Source organism: Dendropsophus ebraccatus, chromosome 2 (genome assembly GCF_027789765.1).
Source record: "Dendropsophus ebraccatus isolate aDenEbr1 chromosome 2, aDenEbr1.pat, whole genome shotgun sequence".
Taxonomy (NCBI): Eukaryota; Metazoa; Chordata; class Amphibia; order Anura; family Hylidae; genus Dendropsophus; species Dendropsophus ebraccatus.
In genome coordinates, this window is record NC_091455.1 from 211025989 (window position 1) to 211047085 (window position 21097).

Sequence of the window (21097 nt, forward strand, 5' to 3'; positions counted from 1 at the left end):
GGAAGTACACTTCAGTCTTATCCAGATTCTCAGAGAGGACGGACACGAAGAAAGCAGCCCCTGCAGAAGTTAAGCCAGTGCCTGGCTAATGCCAGGACCCCTTTCAGGGACAGGAGTTGAGTTGAGTCTAGCCACGAGTGTGAACAGATGCAGTTAGAGACCAACGCTTCTTTTATAACTGCTACTACTATATTTACTATGCAGTAGTCACCAAGGAACACCCTGACCCACACGAGGAACACATCTAAACAGAGTAGGGCAGTATCCTGAGCAAGATAGGAACTAGCCTCAGTAGGACAAAGCAATCGGTATATGAAGGTCTACGTATCCTACTGCGCAGTGCAGGTAACTGGGAAACCTCGGACACCTAGCTGCACCCAGATAACCATGGCTGGGGCTTATACTACCCTACTGAGACGGGTTCTATGCTACTAGAGGGCAGAAGGCGGTCAGACATTGTCTATATGTGAGTACGAGTATCACTTCACTCAAGATATATCTAATAAAAGGTTTCGGCAGAGTACACAGCTACACTGGGTTAGAGCTCCTCTGGCAAACCTTTCTCCTCTGCTCTACTCTTCACTCTACAAGCACAGCTACAACTTCCTCTCTTATGTCTCTTAATTACCTCCGCCAAGCATTCAAGTGTGCCAAGATTTATTACTTGTGAAACTATGTTCTATAACCTGCAAAGTTCTACAGTAAAGCTCTTATATTTTTATACTAATGGGACTCTGTAATCCTCTGTCTGCACCGACACCTATAAACACACCACCATAGACCTTGGGTTATGTTTTCCCCTTCTGTGGGTGGCAGTACCAACAGTCCGGGTGGGTCATATGCAGGGGGTCTGATTCTGAGGTCTGTATTGTGCAGAGGATCTTATTCTGGGGTCTGTATTATACAGGGGGTCTAATTCTGGGGTCTGTATTATACAGGGGGTCTGATTCTGGGGTCTGTATTATACAGGGGGTCTGATTCTGGGGTCTGTATTATACAGGGGGTCTGATTCTGGGGTCTGTATTATACAGGGGGTCTGATTCTGGGGTCTGTATTATACAGGGGGTCTGATTCTGGGGTCTGTATTATACAGGGGGGTCTGATTCTGGGGTCTGTATTATACAGGGGGTCTGATTCTGAGGTCTGTATTGTGCAGATGATCTTATTCTGGGGTCTGTATGATGCAGGGGGTCTGATTTGGGGGTCTCTATTATACAGGGGGTCTGATTTGGGGGTCTCTATTATACAGGGGGTCTGATTCTGGGGTCTTTATTATACAGGAGGTCTAATTCTGGGGTCTGTATGATGCAGGGGGTCTGATTCTGGGGGCTGTATTATACAGGGGGTCTGATTCTGGGGTCTGTATGATGCAGGGGGTCTGATTTGGGGGTCTCTATTATACAGGGGGTCTAATTCTGGGGTCTGTATGATGCAGGGGGTCTGATTCTGGGGTCTGTATGATACAGGGGGTCTGATTCTGGGGTCTGTATGATGCAGGGGGTCTGATTTGGGGGTCTCTATTATACAGGGGGTCTGATTCTGGGGTCTGTATTATACAGGGGGTCTGATTCTGAGGTCTGTATTATACAGGGGGTCTAATTCTGGGGTCTGTATGATGCAGGGGGGCTGATTCTGGGGTCTGTATTATACAGGGGGTCTGATTCTGGGGTCTGTATGATGCAGGGGGTCTGATTTGGGGGTCTCTATTATACAGGGGGTCTGATTCTGGGGTCTGTATGATGCAGGGGGTCTCATTCTGAGGTGTGCTGCGACCTATAGGATGACGCTATCTACAGTGCACCACCTTTATCCATTGAGATGCAGGGATACAATAGAACCTTTACAGCTTTGTTTATAAGGGTGTACAGACCCTAGAGGCAGCACAGGTGACAGATCAGAGACCATAACAGAAGACCCCAATCAGGTAGAAGAATTTATTTGGTTTTATTGTTTGTAAAGAATTCAAAGCTTAGTCTCCAGTTCCATCCTGCACAAGGGGAAACGTCTCAGTGCAGCGGGCAGTGCAGGGCTCGATGGAATATTGTGCCCACCAGCAGCTGCCCCTTGTACACGGATGCACAGGACGATCCCTGGATCACCGACCCGTTGTTTGCATAGACTCTGGTGATGACGGGGTTATCTGAGTGGATATTCTGTACACGGATCACCTGACATGGAAAATAATAGAAGAAATGTGAATAGATAGTAGCACGAAGACCACATACAGCCCACATGGGGCGCAATAACATAGTGATGGGGTATTATACCTGTATCCTCCTGGCTATACAGTATAGAAGGGCTCTTACCTCATGTTTTTCAGCACCACACATAGGGGGCAGCACACAGCAAGGCGCGGGAGGCACTGTGGTCAACTGTGAGGTAGGGATAGTGGCCGAGCACCTGTACCTGGCACTGCTATGAGGACACTGGGACTGGCTTTGTTAATGGGCTCTGTGTCGTGTACCCCTGGTGATGTTAGTTGGAGGAGCGGCCGGTCACCTGCCAGATGTTGTAGTGTGACACCACTTCTATGGTGGATGGCCGAGACACAGCCAGACCTGGAGGTGTTGTCACATAACGCCAGTGCCTGGTGGGCACACAGGTGTGATGGCACGCCTGCTTTTATCAGGTCGCTTGTACCCTTTTCCCCTGTGGTCAGTGTCCTGCCGGGTTGCTACTGGATCCCTTGGGGTTTTGTCACGGATGATGTAGTCACAGGTGGCCAGAGTGGTATATGTCATTAGACACTTGATAAAGAGACCGGACTGGTCTCGAAAAGCGATGTGTCGCTGGCATAATTCTTTTAATAAATTTTATGATATTTTATATCACTATTACCCCTTGGACCTGCGCCTGTTTTACCCGCCTTGGAGTGGAGGAGGATACAGAGTGGTATAATGACCGTCCCGGATAGTAGGACCCGCCACCCACAGAAAGGGAAGAATGTCCCAAGGTTGCGGTGTGTGCTGTGTCGGTGGTTGCGAATAATCACAGAGTCTTGAAATAAATTTGAGTTGGTTTACTACTTGTAAATGTGCAGCAGGTAATACAGAAAGTCTCTGAGACACACTTGACAAAGTTCCAATAAAACACTTGATAAGAGAACGACCAGATCTGTAGGATAAGTGTGGTGTAGGATATAGTCGTGTTTGTTGAGTTGTGCTGAGTGAGAGTAGCAGAGAGGAGGATGCCGTGAGAGTCTCAACCCATGTAATACTGTGCTCTGCCGGGATGTTGGAGGATGAGGTAGAATACTTGTAGAAGAAGAAGAACACCTGTGCCCGAGTATTGACCTTTGCTTCAGTCTTCACGCCACCTTATGCCCACTAGACTCGGCTGAACCTTCCTAATGGGTGACACAGGCCCCAGACCTTGTTACCTGCGATGAGCAGAGTGCTGAGGGTTCACGTGATGACACCCTAGGCTACTTGCAACTTTGCTCTGTCCGGATCAGTTCCCGGCTCTGTGGCTCTTGTATGGATACTGTCCTGCTCTGTGACTTCTCCTTGTCCTCAGTGTGGGTTGAGGTTATCTCTGGCTAGTCCTCTCCTACGAGGAGCTTAACAGTGCATAGTGCTTTATATCAGTGCTTCTCAATTCCAGTCCTCAGGCCTCACCAACAGGTCATGTGTTGAGGATATCCCATACAAAGCACACCTGTGATAATACCTGATGAGTATAATTGTATCACCTATGAAATACTAAGGAAATCCTCAAAACATGGCCTGTTGGTGAGGCCTGAGGACTGGAATTGAGAAGCACTGATTTAGAGTGTAACTAGTGAAGGAGTGCGTAGCAGTGTAGTGTCTTGCATCCTTCCCATGCGGGGTACTGACTTGTTGGTACGGGAACCTGGCAGAGGGCCAGGGCCCGGATAGGACCACTGTGGAGAGCTGTCTGGCTTGCGTCCTCCCTCCACAATGTCCAGAATGAACGACTCTGCCCCTCCCCCACCAATGGGACTAACTTTCTCTACAGCATGTGTGGTGCGCTGCGATTGGATGAAAGAGTGCAATAGAAGAACAAAGGAGGCAGATGATAGGAAAGAAGTAAGCAGAAATCCTACTGGTCTACAGATTCTGGCGACACACAAACACTAACCCTTTGCTATCTCTTAGCTGTGCAGCTTCCATATATACATACATAATACAGCAACATCAAGTGGCTAACTTTCAGTACTACTTTTACCACAATTAAAATACAAAAAGAAAAGATTTTTGCGAAGGGTGTATACAATAGTGACACCCCTAGTGGGAGACCACACTCTGCATATAGGTTTGTGTTGGGGGATACTGTGACTAACCCTAGGGGGCACTGTAATTGGTCTACCCGCCTCCCATAAGATGTGTTAGCAAAGAGTGATCACAGTATCCCACTGGCGTAGCTACCATGGGGGCAGGGTACGGCGTCGCTATGGGGCCCGGGGGTTTAGGGGGCCCGGGGGGCCCGGGCCCCCGCGTTAAAGTATGCCCCCGCCCCCTGTATTGCCGCTCACTATGCATATGCATAGTGAGCGACCCTGAGCCATCCCCTCCGCCCGCCCCTTCTATCGCTGCTCAGCTGAGCCGATCAGAAGCCCGGAAAAGTGCAATGAGCAGCACTTTCCTGGGCTCCTGATTGGCTAAGCGGCGATGGAGGGGGCGGGCTGGGCGTGCGGAGGGGATCGCTGTCCTACTCACCTGTCCGCCGGCCCCAGCAGCTCCTCTCCCGACACTCCGGTCTCCCGTCATCCTCCGGGCACAGGCAGCGGGGTACAGAGACGCTGCCTGTGTCCCGGAAGTGTTCTGCAGCGGCAGTCTCTCTGTCCCCCGCTGCCTGTGCCCGGAGGATGATGGGAGACCGGAGTGTCAGGAGAGGAGCTGCTGGGGCCGGCGGACAGGTGAGTAACCTGTTTGTTGTTTTTCTGGTCGCAGGGGGGATTGGCTACTATGGGGGGCACTGTATGGGGCATTGGCTACTATGGGGGCACTGTATGGGGCATTGGCTACTATGGGGGCACTGTATGGGGCATTGACTACTATTGGGGGCACTGTATGGGGCATTGGCTACTATGGGGGCACTGTATGGGGCATTGGCTACTATATGGGGGCACTGGCTATGATGGGGGCACTGTCTGGGGGCATTGGCTACTATATGGGGGCACTGTATGGGGGCATTGGCTACTATATGGGGGCACTGGCTACTATATGGGGGCATTGGCTACTATATGGGGGCACTTGCTACTATATGGGGGAACTGTATGGGGGCATTGGCTACTATATGGGGGCACTGTATGGGGGCATTGGCTACTATGGAGGGCACTGGCTACAATGGGGGCACTGTATGGGGGCATTGGCTACTATATGGGGGCATTGGCTACTATGGGGGCACTGGTTACTATATGGGGGCACTGTATGGGGGCATTGGCTACTATATGGGGGCATTGGCTACTATGGGGGGCACTATATGGGGGCATTGGCTTCTATGTGGGGGCATTGGATACTATATGGGGGCACTGGCTACTATATGGGGGCACTGGCTACTATATGGGGGCACTGTATGGGGGCATTGGCTACTATATGGGGGCATTGGCTACTATGGACGGCACTGGGGGGCGGGGGGGGGGGGCCCAAATCAAAAGTTTGCTATGGGGCCCAGCTAGTTCTAGTTACGCCCCTGCAGTATCCCCTCCCCAGTGTGTTTTACTCAGGTTTTTTAGAAACTTCCTTTCTGGGTGACCACCATTGGATTCCATGCGGTTACATAATAGTATATATCATAGCTGCTAGACTGACCTCCGAACCAGGGGGGGTTTCTGGATTATATGCGAAGATTCTTTGCAAGTTTGGATGAGCTCCTGTCCAGATATCTCCAGTGACTGGATCCACAGACAGATTATCCACGGAAGAATTTACATCCACCGTCTTAAAGAAAAATAAAAGATTGTGAAGACTAAAGCTGTGAACTTCTATCATTTACTGTAGAGATCGACATTCACTACGAGAGAGAGAGAGGACAGAGGTAGACATGTGTCACTGCCGGTTCTGTGTAAGGTCAGCACTGAAGGTAGATATGTGATTGGGTATCCTGTGGATGGAGTCTTGTATTACTGCATTTTGGTCACTAGATGTCTCCCTGTATTTCCTAAAAGCACAGCCGAAGGTACATGTGAAAAGGGATAATGGTGTACGTGCCTAGACATATGGTTCTTACCTGTCTGCCACCAGCTGAGATTTTGCCTGCTATCCAATCCCTGCAGAGATCACCTCACAAAAGTTACTTATTGTGTTAAGCCTATCAGAAGCCAGGCTCACTGTCTTCCTGTGCTCCCTTCACCAATAGCTGAGTACTCAAAATCCATAATCAAAGGTGCAGTGGGCCATGTGCTTCAGTTTTTTTTTGTCTAGGCAGTCCAGTGGTGGCTTAAATGTACCTTCCCCCCTCTCTCCCCCAGTGCTGTAGCTTGGTCCCCCCTCCGCCCCCAGTGTGCTGATGTGGGACCCTAGAGGGACTGCGCCACCTCCCTAGCAATGGCAAGACTCGTTCGGTGAATAACACATAATCAAGCCCAGGGGTGTTACTGAAATGCAAAGAAGCAAAGAGGAAGCAGTCCCCCTAAAGTGGATGGCCCTCTGTATAGTCCCCCTACTAAAGTAGATGGTTCCCTGTATAGTCCCCCTATAGTAGATGGCCCCCTGTATAGTCCCCCTATAGTAGATGGTCCCCTGTGTTGTCTCCCTATAGTATATGTCACACTATGTAGTCCCCTATAGTAGATAACCCCCAGTGTAGACCCCCTATAGTAGATGGTTACCTGTGTTGGTTCCCCTACAGTAGATGGCCCCCTGGTTATTCCCTTTATAGTAGATGGCCCTGTGTAGGTCCCCCTTTAGTATATGCCCACATGTCGTCCCCCCTTAATTAGCTGGCCCCCTGTGCAGCTCTACTTAATTAGATTAACCCCCATGATGGCAAGAAATGTTCCCCTGTTGCTGCAGCTCTCTCAGCATGCATTCTCCTATGTTACGGATGGTGCCTGTGCCGGAAGTCCTGTCCCCCTATCAGTATAGTACAATTGATAGAGCACTGACAGGCAGGTGGCACTTTCGTTGCAGGCAGCGTCAGTAAAGCACGCCGTCTGTGCTGGAAGACCGAAGAGGACAGCATGCACTGGGAAAGCTGCAGCAATGGGGGTGCGTGGAAGGTGAAATGTTTTTGTTTCGCTTTTTTCCCCCCTATTTTATGTGAGCGGATTGGACGGCCAGGGTCCCCAGGAGCCTCAGACCATGGGCAGCTGCCCAAACCGCCCACAATATAATCCGCCACTGAGTCAATCTTAGAGCACGAGAGCTGGTAATCTAAGAGACTTTCCTGGGCCTGGTCAGCAGGCCAGGGCCCTATGCTAGGTCCAATGAGTGTATTCTGACGTTCTGTTTCCAGTGTTCCTGTATACTCGCCGTGTCGAGCTATTATACCTCACGTGCGACTTCTGTTAACATGGGAATATGAGAACATATCCATGGCTATCCTGATCTATGATAGATAGATAGATAATAGATAGATAGATACAGGAGAAAGCCGCACGTCCAATTCCTCATGAAGCGGATGCTGTACAAAGTCAGTCCCCCGGCTTGGGGATCCCCAATAGTATGCAAAGATATTTCGCAGCACACCAGCATACGTGGAAAAGGTAATTATTTATTGCAAAAAGTGCAGAAAGTACAAAAATGCGACGTTTCGACCCTCTCACAGGGTCATTATCAAGCATAAAGCATCATGCTTGATAATGACCCTGTGAGAGGGTCGAAACGTCACATCTTTGTATTTTCTGCACTTTTTGCAATAAATAATCAGCTTTTACACTTATGCTGGTGTGCTGCGAAATATCTTTGCATAGATAGATAGATAGATAGATAGGAGATAGATAGATAGATAGATAGATAGATAGATAGATAGATAGATAGATAAATAGATAGATAGATAGATAACAGTTTTGAGCTAGAAACTAAATTTTTACCTTCACTCGGGTGAGAGACCAATCTTCATTCTTTTTAAAGACATAAATTATTTTACCTGGGAAATCTGCAGCGTAGATGTATCTACAAAACACAGTAGAACAGTAAAGTCTATGTACAGTATCTGTTCTGTGTTAAGCCCTCTAAAGGGAATCTGTCAGCTCCTGGGCCCTACCTGAGGTACTGACAGTGTGCTGTAGCTGGCAGCCCCCTAGTGAGCATGGTGACTTCTGGTAACTTGTCAGTGCAGTGGATTATGCACAATCTCAGGTCTCCTACTGTAATGAAGTGTCAAAGAAGAGTTGAGGCTCAGTGTTTGTGCCGCACTCTAGCACACTTCACCACTCCATCCTCCTCCCTTTTCTTCATGAACAATGCTGCCTGGCCTCCTGCTTGCTCAGCTGTCAGCCAGTGTCTCAGATTGCAGATTGGAAATGAAATATAGTTATTTTTTAATTTTTTTCTCATTACTGTATCATTTTATAGGTGCAAAGAATTCCCAATCAGGTCCAAATTTATTTTAAAATTTAAAAAGTTTGATTAACTTTTAAAAATGATACATGAATGATAAATAAATAAAAAATAATAACTATATTTTATTTCCATCAGCAGAATCAAACCAAGGATTAAACAGCTGGTGGTCTCTAGACAGATGAGCTACCCCTAGACTACAGCTCCTACAAAGGTTAGGTGATTCAACTATATCTGATTGCAGATCAGTCCTCTGTTGGTAGATACTGACTGACAGCTGAGCAAGCAGGAGGCCGGGCAGCATTGATTATTCCTCAAGAGAAGGGAAGAGGAAGGAGGGGTGAGGTGTGCCAGAGTGTGGCACAGACAACACCTCTTTGATTTGAGATTGTGAATAATCCACGGCACAGACAAATTACCAAAAGGCACCATGCTCACTAGGGGACTGCCAGCTACAGCACACTGTCAGCACCAGTGGTAGGGCCTGGGAGCTGACAGATGCCCTTTTACTTTGCAGCCAGTTTTGGCATTAAAGGGGTTATCCAGTGTTGGGGCACTTTTTTACTGGGACCGGGGAGGAGGTGGCTGAGGAAAAAGACGTCCACTCACCTCCCCAGTTCCAGCGGCGGGTCCCGCACCGCATTAGACACCCGGAATGGCCGGGAACAGGGCACCGGAGCGCCGCAATGCGGGACCCGCCACTGGAACTGGGGAGGTGAGTGGACGTCTTTTTCCTCGGCCACCTCCTCCCCGCTCCCAGTAAAAAAGTGCCCCAACACTGGAGTACCCCTTTAAGGAGCGGTCCCTATTTTTCTATTTTTCTCCTTTTATGAGCTGATAACTTTGTGGAGCTCAAACTTATCCAAGTGATTCTGAGATTATGAGTGACAAAATGTTAAAGGGGTTAAACATTAAAGGGGTTATCCAGATAGGGAAAACTATATATAGATTGTTTCAGGTGTATGTAAAATAATAAAGAGCCTATGCTTACTTCTCTGCACTCCCCTGAGGAGTCTCCAGGTCCTCCACTGAACAATTCCGCCTCCATTTCCGAGACTCTTCTTGGGGGTGACAGCCTGCTCAGCCAAAGTAATTGGTTGAGCAGGCTGTCACCACCGAGATGAGTCCGAGAAGTGGAGGCTGGATTGTTCAGTAGGGACATCGGGGGGAGCACGGAGAGGTAAGCACTTAAATATATCTGCACAATCTATATATATAGTTTTCCCAAGCCAGATAACCACTCTTTCTTTGTGAAAAACTCTAAAATGTCATATATTTATTTTTTATTGTATTATTCTAGGTTTGAAATTCTCTGCTGTAACAAAGATAGTCACGCAACACAAACAAGATAATTCCTAATAATTTTTCTTTTTAAGATGTTATACGGCTTATAAGTTTAGCAGCAAATTTTTCAATTTGTACACTCATAGGAGCGATGACCACATACACTAACAGGAGCGACAATCAGGTACAGTAACAGGAGCAAAGATTAGGTACAGCAACAGGAGACATAAACCACTATCCAGTACAGTAACAGGGGTGACTATAGGTAGCGTAATGGGGGATAATGTAAACTATTAGGTACAGTAAAATGGGACAGGGACAACTATCAGATACTGCAACAGGGGACAAAGGAGACTATTAGGTACAGGTACATGAATAATTATCAGGTACAGTAACAGAGTTGACTATAGGTACAGTAATGGGGATAATGGAAACTATAGGGTACAGCAACAGTTGAAAGGGATGACTATCATGTACAGTAATGAAGGATAGGGAAGACCATCATGTACAGCAACAGGGGACAGGGATGGCTATCAGGTACAGTAACGGGGTATGGGGTGATTATCACGTACCACAACAGGGGACAAAGGAGACTATTAGGTACATCTGGTCAGTGACGAGAAGACATGGCAGTAGACCACTTACTGTTTGTCATTGGAAATAGTAATTCCATTGGCACTCTGAAATCCTTTGGCCACTTGTCGGACATCACCAGGGCTGTAATACAAAATACCTGTCCACACTTTTCTCTGAAATAATTGCGCAGCGTTCTTAAACGTATAGGAAAGGTAAAATTCGATGGTGGCGTAGAAGCTGTCAGGCCCAACGGCAACTATATCTTCAACGCTAAGGAAAGACAAAAGAAGACAACAATATAGGAGGCTGACTAGGATTAGAATGAAGGATCTGCATTTTTTCAGAAACAGACCCACTCTTGTTGATTCTTTTTGTTTTAATGCGGACAACCCTTTTATCAGCCATATTATTGAAACGCACATGTCTCCAATCCACCAGATCATAAAATGCTACTGGCGGCTCCCGAATAACAAAGCTAAAGCTGTTTTATAAGGCGGCTCCAGTATAATAATTGGTTACTTTCAACGTACAGAAAAATGTAATCAACCCAATGTCGTGTATGGTAAAAAAAAAGCATCCATTTCTATATGTTTCTTTTTTTTTTTTTTTTAATAATGGAAGTTAATAGAAAAACAGATCTAAACGGATGGCGCACAATTTCATCTGTTTTTTTTTTCATAAAATGTATATGTTAAACGGATAGGAAAATCACAGTGTGAACCCAGCCTTACAGGATCTGTCTCTGACCTTGGACATGTAACTGTACCTCGGCATACATGTGAACTCTCCCAAGAAACCCCCAAAAAGAGAGGAGACCCCCAGAAGAGCAGGTAGAGTTTTATCAAATCTTGTTCCAAGGAGCAGTGGAGCCCATATCCCATAGCAACCAATCACATTGCTTCTTTCATTTTTGAAAAGGCAATTGAGAAATGAAAGCTGGTATGTGATTGGTTGCTAGGGGCAACTGCTCCACTGCTCCTTGGAACAAGATGTGATATTACTCCCCCATTGTCCTGACATGGACATGGGCATTGTGGGGTCTAGTCTGAAGCCTGAATTTAGTTAAGGGGGTCTATTCTGGGGGTCTGTATTTGTTTATTGGCCTAAATCCAATCTGTGTTTTTTAGGGAGTGTAGTCTGGGGTCTATATTTTTTTAGGGGTCTGGGCTGAAGTCTGTATTAATTTAGTGTGTTAGTTCTGGGATCGGCCGGTCACTTGCTAGGTGGTGAGGTGTGACGCCACGCCGGAGGTACAGCCGGAACCTTGGAGTGTTGTTTGGTGACGCCAGTGCCAGTGAGGCACACAGGTGTAATGGCACACCTGCTTTTAGTGTTGAAGGCTGGTTGTACCCTTTTCCCCTGTGGTCAGTGTCCTGCCGGGCTGCTACTGGGTCCCTTGGGTTAGAGTGATCACGGATGGCCAGAGTGGGGTTGTGACCCTCCCGGACTATAGGACCCGCCACGCACAGAAAGTGGAAGTATCCCAAGGTTGCGGTGTGTGCTGTGTCGGTGGATTTTGAGAAATCACAGAGTCTCTTTAATGTAAGGAAGGCTGGTTTACTAGTTGCAAATGTGCAGCAGGTCATACAGAATCAACAGAATGAGTTTCCTCTGGATAAAGCACTGGATAACACACTTGACAATAGTTCCCAATAAATACTGGACAATACAGCAATTTGATCTGTAGTAGAAGTGCAGTGTAGGATATAGTCATGCTGACTGGATAGTGCGTTGAGTGATATGAAGAAGCAGAGCAGTAGAGAGGAGGATGCCTTGAGAGTCCCAACCCAGGTAGTACTGTGCTCTGTCTGGATGTTGGAGGATGAGGTAGAATACTTAGAAGAAAAAGAATAAGAACACCTGTGCCCGTGTATTAACCTTTACTTAGTCTTCACACCACCTTATGCCCACTAGACTTGGCTTAAAGGGAACCTGTCACCCCCCGTGCCGGGGTGACAGGCTCCCGACCCTTCATTAGAGCCCCCTATACTCACCTAATCCCGCCGGGTCCCGCTTCTGGAGGTGGTCGGGTGATGAAGATCTCAGCCGCTGCAGCCCGGCGCGCACGCTGAGAGATGAGTCCAACACTCATAGAGAATGACGGAGTGCTGGATTAGGTGAGTATAGGGGGCTCTAACGGGGGTTCGGGAGCCTGTCACCCCGGCACGGGGGGTGACAGGTTCCCTTTAACCTTCCTAGAGGATGACCCAGGCCCCAGACCTTGTTACCTGGGATGAGAGGAATGCTGAGGGTTCCTTGCTGACAACAGTGCTGCGAGGTAGAGTTCATAGGCTTACTGCAACTATGCTCTATCTAGATCAGTTCCTAGCTCTTTGGCTTTCGTGGATACTGTCCTGCTGTTAGGACTCCGGCTGTGCGTTCAGCTCAGCGTCCATAGCAGCTGGACTGCTTCTCAGGTTTTGCACCTCTCTGCTATTCCTTGTTGTAGGAGTGGCCAGTGTGTTACTCCCTGACAGATCAGCACAAGGTGTAGTGAACTCACTGATTGTTGATTGACAACTGACTCTCCCAATAAGCAGTCAGTGTCTGGGCTGGGCTGGGACTTCTAGTCCTATAAGTACTTTCACTTGTCTCAACTTCCTTGCCTGTGAAAGAGCCTCACTTGTGAGAGTATCTTGAACTAGCATGTTATTCTGACTTATTCTCTGGTATTGGATTTCTGGCTTGGACTTAGACTACTCTCTGGACTTTGCTTCTGTACCTCGCTGACCGGCTGTTACTGACTTGGACAGTTTACTTCCCCTTATTGTGTTCGCACGTCTGTCTTTGTTTTTTGTATTGCACTTGCTCAGGTTAGGGAACGCCTCCTAGTTGTCCGCTGCCATTTTAAGGCTGTTGTGGCGAGTACGTAGGGACAGCTGGGGCGGGTGCAAGTTCTAGGGCTGCACTTGTCCATTGTCTAACCTGGTCCCAACCTGACACCTGCTCTGTTACTTCTCCTAGTCCACAGCGTGAGTTGAGGTTGTTTCAGGCTTGTCCTCTCCTAAGAAGGGTTTAACAGTGCATAGTGCTTGTAAGAAGGTTGGTGGAGGTGTACTGTCTTGCGTCTTTCCCATATGGGGTTCTGACTAAAACTCCGCTTGAGGTACGGGGACCTGGCAGAGGGCCAGGGCCCGGATAGGACCACTGTGGAGAGCTATCTAGCTTGCTTCCTTCCTCCACAATGCCCAACATGAAAAGCCTTTGCTCCTCCTCCACCCATGTGACTTACTTCCCCAGCGTGACTAACATGCACTGTGAGTGGGTGAACAGTGCAACAGAAGATATAAGGAGAGAGGTGATAGGAAAGAAGAAAACAAGACTCCTACTAGTCTACAGATTCAGGCGACACATAGAGAAAGAATAACCCTTTACATCCTTCAGCTGAGCGGCTTCCAAATACACATATATAATACAGTGACATCTAGTGGCGAACTTTAGTACTACTTTCATCACTAGACAAGTACAATAAGTACAGACCTTACGTGTATAGAACTGCAACACCCGTGGTAGGATACCACACATTAATATTAGGAGGTCTTGCCTGGGTTTTTTATTTATTTAGGGTTTTGGTCTGTGGTCTGCACTAATTTATGGGGTCTGGGGTCTTTATTAATTTAGGGATCTTGTCTGGGGTCTGCATTAATTGAGGGGATCTGGTCTTACATCTGTGTTTATTTAGGGGTCTAGGGTGTGTGCTAATTTAGGGGGTCTAGTAAGGCCCTGTGTTGATTTAGGGAGTCTGGGGTCTGCATTTATTAAGGAGTCTGGTCTATATTAGCTTAGGGGTTCTGGGGTCTGTATTCATTCAAGGCTTCTGGACTGGGGGTCGATATCTATTTAGGGGTCTGGTCTGGGGTCTTTCCTTATTAGGAGTATGGACTGGGGTTTATATTTATTTAGGGGGTCTAATAATATAGGGGGTCAGGTTTCTGGTTAGTATTTGTTTATGGTCTGGTCTAGAATTTGCAATTTTTTTTGCGAATCTGGTCTAAAACAGATCAGGAGATATGGTCTATACAATACCCGTGGTACAAATGGCCTAGGATGGGGCTGTGTCCTATACATCAGGGTTATTGTGCTGCCACTTTTTTTTTGTCTCCCTTCCCCCTTCAATATTCCTCCACAACGGATGGAAAAAACATGGATAGATGGAAAGAATCTCAACATAGAATAGATTCTGCATTTTTGATCTGCACTGAAGGGTCTTCTGAACATTTTCTCTGGTCACTCTCCTTTAAGAAGAAGTAATAATATTCAACGAGGAGGGAAGATTTTTTGTACCTGTTGAGAAGTTCGTGTGTGACCGACTTCAGATGGACAAGTAACTTTTCTTCCTTTACGAATCTGAATATCTCAACAATGTATTGTTCCTCTAGATGATTCACCACAAAGAGATAGACCGTACCATCTGCAAACAGAGGGGGACAAAGAGAACTTACAGACCCACATAAGTAAACATCTACATTGAGGGAAACCATGATGGAAACCCAATGGATACTATTATAGTCTACGGGATCTGTTGGGCACTGTGGGTGTTTGTCTTGTGTTGCACCTGGCACCGCTCCATTCAATCTTTGTGAAGTAAGGGTATTTGCACACCGAGGAAAACACGCAGAGGACTCCGCCACTCGTCCCCGCACGCTCCCGCCTCACTTTCCGCTTTACTCTCTGCCTGTGCCATAGAATCCATTCTATGTTCAGGCAGATTCTGCCGTCCATCCGAAGAATGAATGTTGTACTGTCAAGTTATGTATGGATACTGTATTATTTATTCGGTGCTGCATCACAGTACATGGTACATATGTTTGGTGAGGACTGATTATATTTAAGTTATTTTCAATAAAGCCTCCCTGCAACCCTGGGTCTCCTTCGGGAGATAGCCACTCCGTTGATATGGTTGCTTATCGGCAAACGCTAGGGCTGACACTCAGGTGGTGGCTATGAGCAACATTGGTAGTCCCTCGGCTTCGGCAGAGAGAGGATATTTGTCCTGGAGCCTTCTGGCCCGGAGAGGGAGGGTGTCAGGTTACAGGACAGAAAGACACAAGACAGGAGAGGCCCTTACGCTGGCACCCGCCCCACTGTCCCTGCCTAGTTACCACAACAGTCCTAGGCGGCAGCAGGTAACTAAGCGACGGTCCCTAACCTGTAAAGATTGAAACAACGCAGACAAGACAAACAAGGCTGAGTGAGGCTCTATCGTTGGCGAGGAAGGACAGACAATGGCGTGTATTTATGGAGACTGGAGTCCCAGCCCCAGGCTGTGATTGGGGCTGAGATTCCAGCTCCAAAAAACCTTACTTAGCTGACAGATGCCAGTCAGTTCAGATATATGGCAAACACCTTAGCCGATCGTCCAGGGGTGGTAAAGCCCCAGCCCCGGCAACATCAGAAAAGAAATTGCTGCGCCCCTAGCAACCGGCCAGGCTGGTCGGCAAGGACACCGTCAGCGCGCTTCCCGCACCCGGCGGGGCCAATTGCCAGGGGGGAGGCTGCACCCTCCGGCAGTGCCAGAGGAAATGGGGCTAGTTGGGGGTCCATCTCTTTTTAGAGTAGGCTTATGATAGACCACATCCTTGTTGCACTTTCACATATTTCAGGAGCTACAACCAGACTGGCCCCTTATTCTTTTCCTATTTGCCCCAGTTCTCATCGCCCATGATGTTTTTATTGGCAAGGAACCGATAATAAACATCTCACCCTTTTCATCGATGTACGTGCTCAGCCCATGAGGGTTAAAGGTTGACATGTTAAACCCTTCACTGATGTTCAGAGGGGATGGAATGAGGCCACCATCTTCCAGGTCTAACAGGAGGATTCTTGCAGGTTCATCAGATGCATTGCTTTTTATTCCAGGATACTTCAAACCCTTAAATATGGAAGAAATAATTAGAAATACATTTCATACAGATCTCCACATTATTAAAATGGTGACATTGTGTTGTGTTTTTCTGGCAACCCTTTTTTTCAGCTGACGTTGTTATGATCCTGCTCTCAGCTGAGAAGTTGTGGTGTCCCACAATTAAGTGATTTAGACACCTGTCGCAAAGTTATCCCTTCAGTGGTAATAAAGCTGCATTCTCTAGTTTTACCACAAGGTTATAGAGTTATATTTAAGCTTTGTTATGTGTTGCACTGCTGTAGTCATTCAAGGGTTACTGTTGTATTTTGTGATTCTGTGCACCAATAAGAGAGACTCTTTTTTCCCTACCTATCTATATTCTCTTCTCTTCTATACACTCTATTCTCCACCATTCACAGAGGCTGTTACACACACCCTGTAGGAAGTAGTCACATAGGGAGAGCAAGTGTAGGACCACTTTTAGTTAGTTCTTCTCTGATTCTGAGTGGAGCAAGACACACAGATCAGGCATCCCTGCTGAACTTAGCCATGCTCTGCCAGGAAAGACCAGCTGTGATAGTGGACACACGTAAGGAGAACGCAGAGACTTTCTTTTCCAAAGTTACACTTTGCAAGATGCAGTGCTAAACACTTAAGGAGGACAAGTCAGAGAACACCCCAACCCACGCCTTGAACATCTCTATACAGTTCAGAGGGGTATCTTATGGCAGACAAACTGACCCCGATAGAGCAAAGCAGCTATAGCCAAGGCCTACGTACTTTATATTGCACCGCAGGTGACACCGAGACACGTTCGGACCCTTTGCTCAACTCAGGTAACCAAGACTGGGGCTTCTGTCACCCTCGTAGGACAGATACCCGACACTGTTATTCTACCTCGCCAGCATCTCTCAGCACAGATTCAGTAAACTCAAGTCTGTACCTCCGAAACCACTTGTTACTTTATCAGTTTATCAGTTTATTTATTTCTCTGGGACTCATTGCACCAGCACCTACACAGCTTGGTGTAGGGTGGTTACTTGAGGGAAGGGGCTTATCCAGACCTGAAGGCTCTCAAGAAGGACCACTTTGAGCATGACAGTAGAAATTTACCTGCTTCCACGGGGATGAACGTCCGCCTGGGCTATCTTGTGGGCAGTGAGTGACATACAATCAGGGATGCAGGCCCCAAACCTGGGTAAGCTATTTTTCTGGGCGACCCTCTAGGAACACTAGCGACTTGCAACAGAGTCTTGGCTTGAATAGTGCACTTAGCCAACTGTTGGCTCGACTTGGCTTATCTTTAAACAATGCTCCTCTTTACTCCTCTGATAGTCCCTCTGTGTGCTTATGTTGTCCCTATCTCTTTTACTTAGTATTCTAGCCAGACATGGCTTACTCTGGAACTCTTTTATAATCACTAGATAACTCACTAACTGGATACCTGACTAGTCTACACTCTCTCCTACTCAGACTAGGCAGAACTAACTGAGACTGAAACTACTACTTCTCTTACATCCCCTTTGGGCAAAACCCAACCCTGTACCTGAGTAGTTTACTGTAGAACAGTGACACCAAGTGGCGGCAGTTGCATACTACAGCCCTAAGTCTCAGAGCTTATACATATACAGGATACCGATCTATGCCTGCTAGAAAAGGACAGTGGACCCCGCTATCCAGAAACAGCAAATACTCACTGTAATTATAAAGGCCAAACCATTAGGAAGAACATCGATATCCTCAGAACCGGCCTCTGTGATGGAGCAGAATAAAACATGAGGATTAAAGAGAGACTATACTTCAGAGCTGCATTCGCTGTTCTAAGGCCGGAATCTCCCAGCATTCCTTGCTTGTATAAAGCCTGAGCTGGTGATGTGTCGTATAGTGTAATCCCATGTAGGAAAAACTACCTGCATTACGGGAGCTCGGGTTAAGCGTTCGGGATCGTGTTCTCCCTGTGGTCTAGAAAGTTGGAATCCTCAATGATTTACATTGGGGCAGAGTTACTAAAACTAATTCCTGTCCAGTAAACTAAGGACCCTATTCCACATCATTCCTTCTTTTGCTTGTATCAGAGTAGACAATCATAGTAACGACTATCGTTCTGTGTAATACGGTGAACGATTTCAGGTTAACGATAAACAATCTCGTTTGTGAACTTTTATTGTTAAAAATCGCTTCATCTAATAGGACCCTTAAGCCCCTATTACACAGGGCGATTGTTCATGATGGCTGATTGTTGCCTTTTATTACAAAAATCCGATTATCGGCTGTAATGGCCCATAATCAGCCAAATACGGCCGATAATCGCTTCCTGTAATAGGTCCTTTAGACTAGACAGATTTATCTTTAGTTTATCTAGTCCAAGTTTAGACCAGCTATTACACGGCCTTCATTATACCAAACATGTGCGCCAAAGTTCTAGAATACTTTTTGGCATGAAAGTTCACACTAAAGCCCTCCCCCTCTAATATAAACCACACCCCATTGCCAAGCATGACCCAAAATACCTATAACACACAATAAACAAATGGATATTATTCCCATGTAACAACGTACCTATCCCTTTCACAAGTTGACAGCCCGGGAGGTCCACCTCGTTGAAAATCCAGGGTATATCTCTGCAAAAAAAAAAATCATGAGAAGGACTGATGGAAGTAATAACTTGTAGCGCTCAATGCCAGTCTGCTGCAACAAAAGCCAATGTAATAGTGACCTGTATTATAAAGGTTATATAACAATCACAACTCTAAACATCTTATAGCGTATTTCACCTCCAGTCCTGCTGTGCTCCATGGGTGTATATTGCAGTAAACTAGACCGTCCCACAGAGCTGAGGTTTGTTACAATGTACCAGAACAGGTCAGAGCTGTAATCCTGAGCCTGTAGACTAGGACAGCACAGAGCTGAGGTTTGTTACAATGTATCAGTACAGGTCCGAGCTGTAATCCTGTGCCAGTGTGAGTAGATCTATAAATGATTCCACCTCTGACAAGCTAACATTAATTTAAAGAAAGTCTCCACCTTTAGAAACGGTATCATTTTTAGCTCCAATACTTTGCACTGGTAATTTTTATATTATTTGCAGTTTTTGATACAGAGCAGAAAACATAGCTCACTATATACATACAGCTACATACAGTTCTGTCTGGAGTCTCCAGTAGGGGGAGCTGAGGAGCTTACCGTATACTATTTTATCACTCACTACAATGTGTAGACAGTATACAGTAAGCTTCTTAGCTCCCCCTAGTGGCTCTTGCATGCAGAAAGACTTTTATCTGGTAACTTCACACATATATATAGGCAATATGGAGCTCTGTGTAAGAACATATACCTAATAATACCATAGAATATCAGACCTATAAATTTGGACATTCACCCTTCTACAATGGATCCTATTCCTTCTAGTGACATCTCTCAGCACTATGGTCACTATGAAGCTCCACAGATATGGGACAGCCCAGAATCCTGTATACAGTCCTATCATGTATATAAGATGTGATCATAGTGACTGAGGCTTCACTATAATATATTCCCATAAACCTATAAAGTCAATGTAAATGAAGACTAGAGAAATCAAGACACTTACAAGAAGCCCAGGATCGTTCCTATAACAGATACTACTTGCAGAACCCCCATGTCCGCAGTGCTGTCCCTGTCCTGTTATTTGGCTGAACTTTATAACATATGGGGGAGGGGGGTATGTGAGCGCTGCAGTGGAGGCAATCAATGCTGGAGATTGTGTAACTTCTGAACATACATTGCCTGTTTATGTTAGAGGTGTCTGTATCCTCTGTTATCACACTAAAGGGGGAGGGGGGCTGGTTCCTGCTATAGCCGTAATACACCCCCAACCCCCAGACCTGCTTATTATAGAATATTTCAGTTATGGCCCCTATGGGGGGGCGCTATCTACTGGGGGGGGATACCAGGGGAGATACCTAACATATGCTTCCTGCTGGGCGGAGGGCAAACAGAAAGGAGGCTCCACACCATGGTTTTGCAATCTGTTTTTTCCGAAAATAGGATGAAAAAAAACCGGATGCATTTGTGTATGCATTATTAAAAAAAAACCTGGATCAAAACAGGTTTTTTAACCTACACAAAAACGTAGTCAACCTAATTTTTTCGTCCGTTAAATAAAACAGGTCCGTTTTTTTTATAATGGAAGTCAACGGAAAAACTGATCAAAACGGATCAGTTTTATTTAACGGACGAAAAAATTAGGTTGACTACGTTTTTGTGTAAGTAAAAAAAAAAACGGATCCGTTTTGATCCACGTTTTTTTTTTTTAATAATGGAAGTCAATGGAAAAACGGATCAAAGCGTGTGCACACAAATGCATCAGTTTTTTTCATCTTAGTACCTAAGTTTTGCCACAAGATGTCGCTATTGTATGTAACTGTACTTGTATTTTGCACAGCTGCAGGTAACTAAAGGGTCATTGTTTGGTGTAATCTGTGCACCAATGAGAACCCTCTCTTCTTCTCTGCCTATCTTCATACTCCTTTCTTTCTATGCTTTCTTCTCCACCACTCACAGAGGACATTACACCTCCTGTAGGAATTTGTCACATGGAGAGAGGAAGTATACACCCACTCTTCATCAGTCTTAGTCTGGTTGCTGAGCAGAGAAGACGCAACAAAAGTTGGTCCCTGCTGTGGCTTTGCCAGGTCCCCACTCCAGAACTAGCCCACAGTCTTAGTCAGGTCCATAGTGCGGTCTAATCGGTGGTAGTGAACAGACGCACATGGGATACGCAGACACCAGTTTCTTGAAAGCAGCACTTCTACACACTATGCAGTGTTAAACATCTCCAAGGAGAGGACAAGTCAGAGACAACTTTAACCCACGCCGAGAACAAGTCTAAAAGTGCAGGACAGTATCCTAACAAAAGGAACTGATCCGGATAGAGCAAAGTTGCTAG

The 21097-nt window shown here is 46.4% G+C and overlaps 1 protein-coding gene across 1 annotated transcript; it reads right to left on the reverse strand.

Annotated features, from left to right (window-relative positions):
• Positions 1–1920: 1920 nt before the first annotated feature.
• Positions 1921–19827, reverse strand: LOC138783985 (serum paraoxonase/arylesterase 2-like). The gene is made up of 9 exons (XM_069959379.1): positions 19760–19827; positions 18730–18791; positions 17868–17923; positions 16029–16197; positions 14610–14736; positions 10395–10595; positions 7997–8078; positions 5775–5903; positions 1921–2168 (listed from the first exon to the last, which is right to left on the reverse strand). Exons 1-9 carry the CDS (start codon positions 19807–19809, stop codon positions 2007–2009), a joined length of 1038 nt encoding a protein of 345 aa, XP_069815480.1. The 5' UTR covers positions 19810–19827; the 3' UTR covers positions 1921–2006.
• Positions 19828–21097: the final 1270 nt, after the last annotated feature.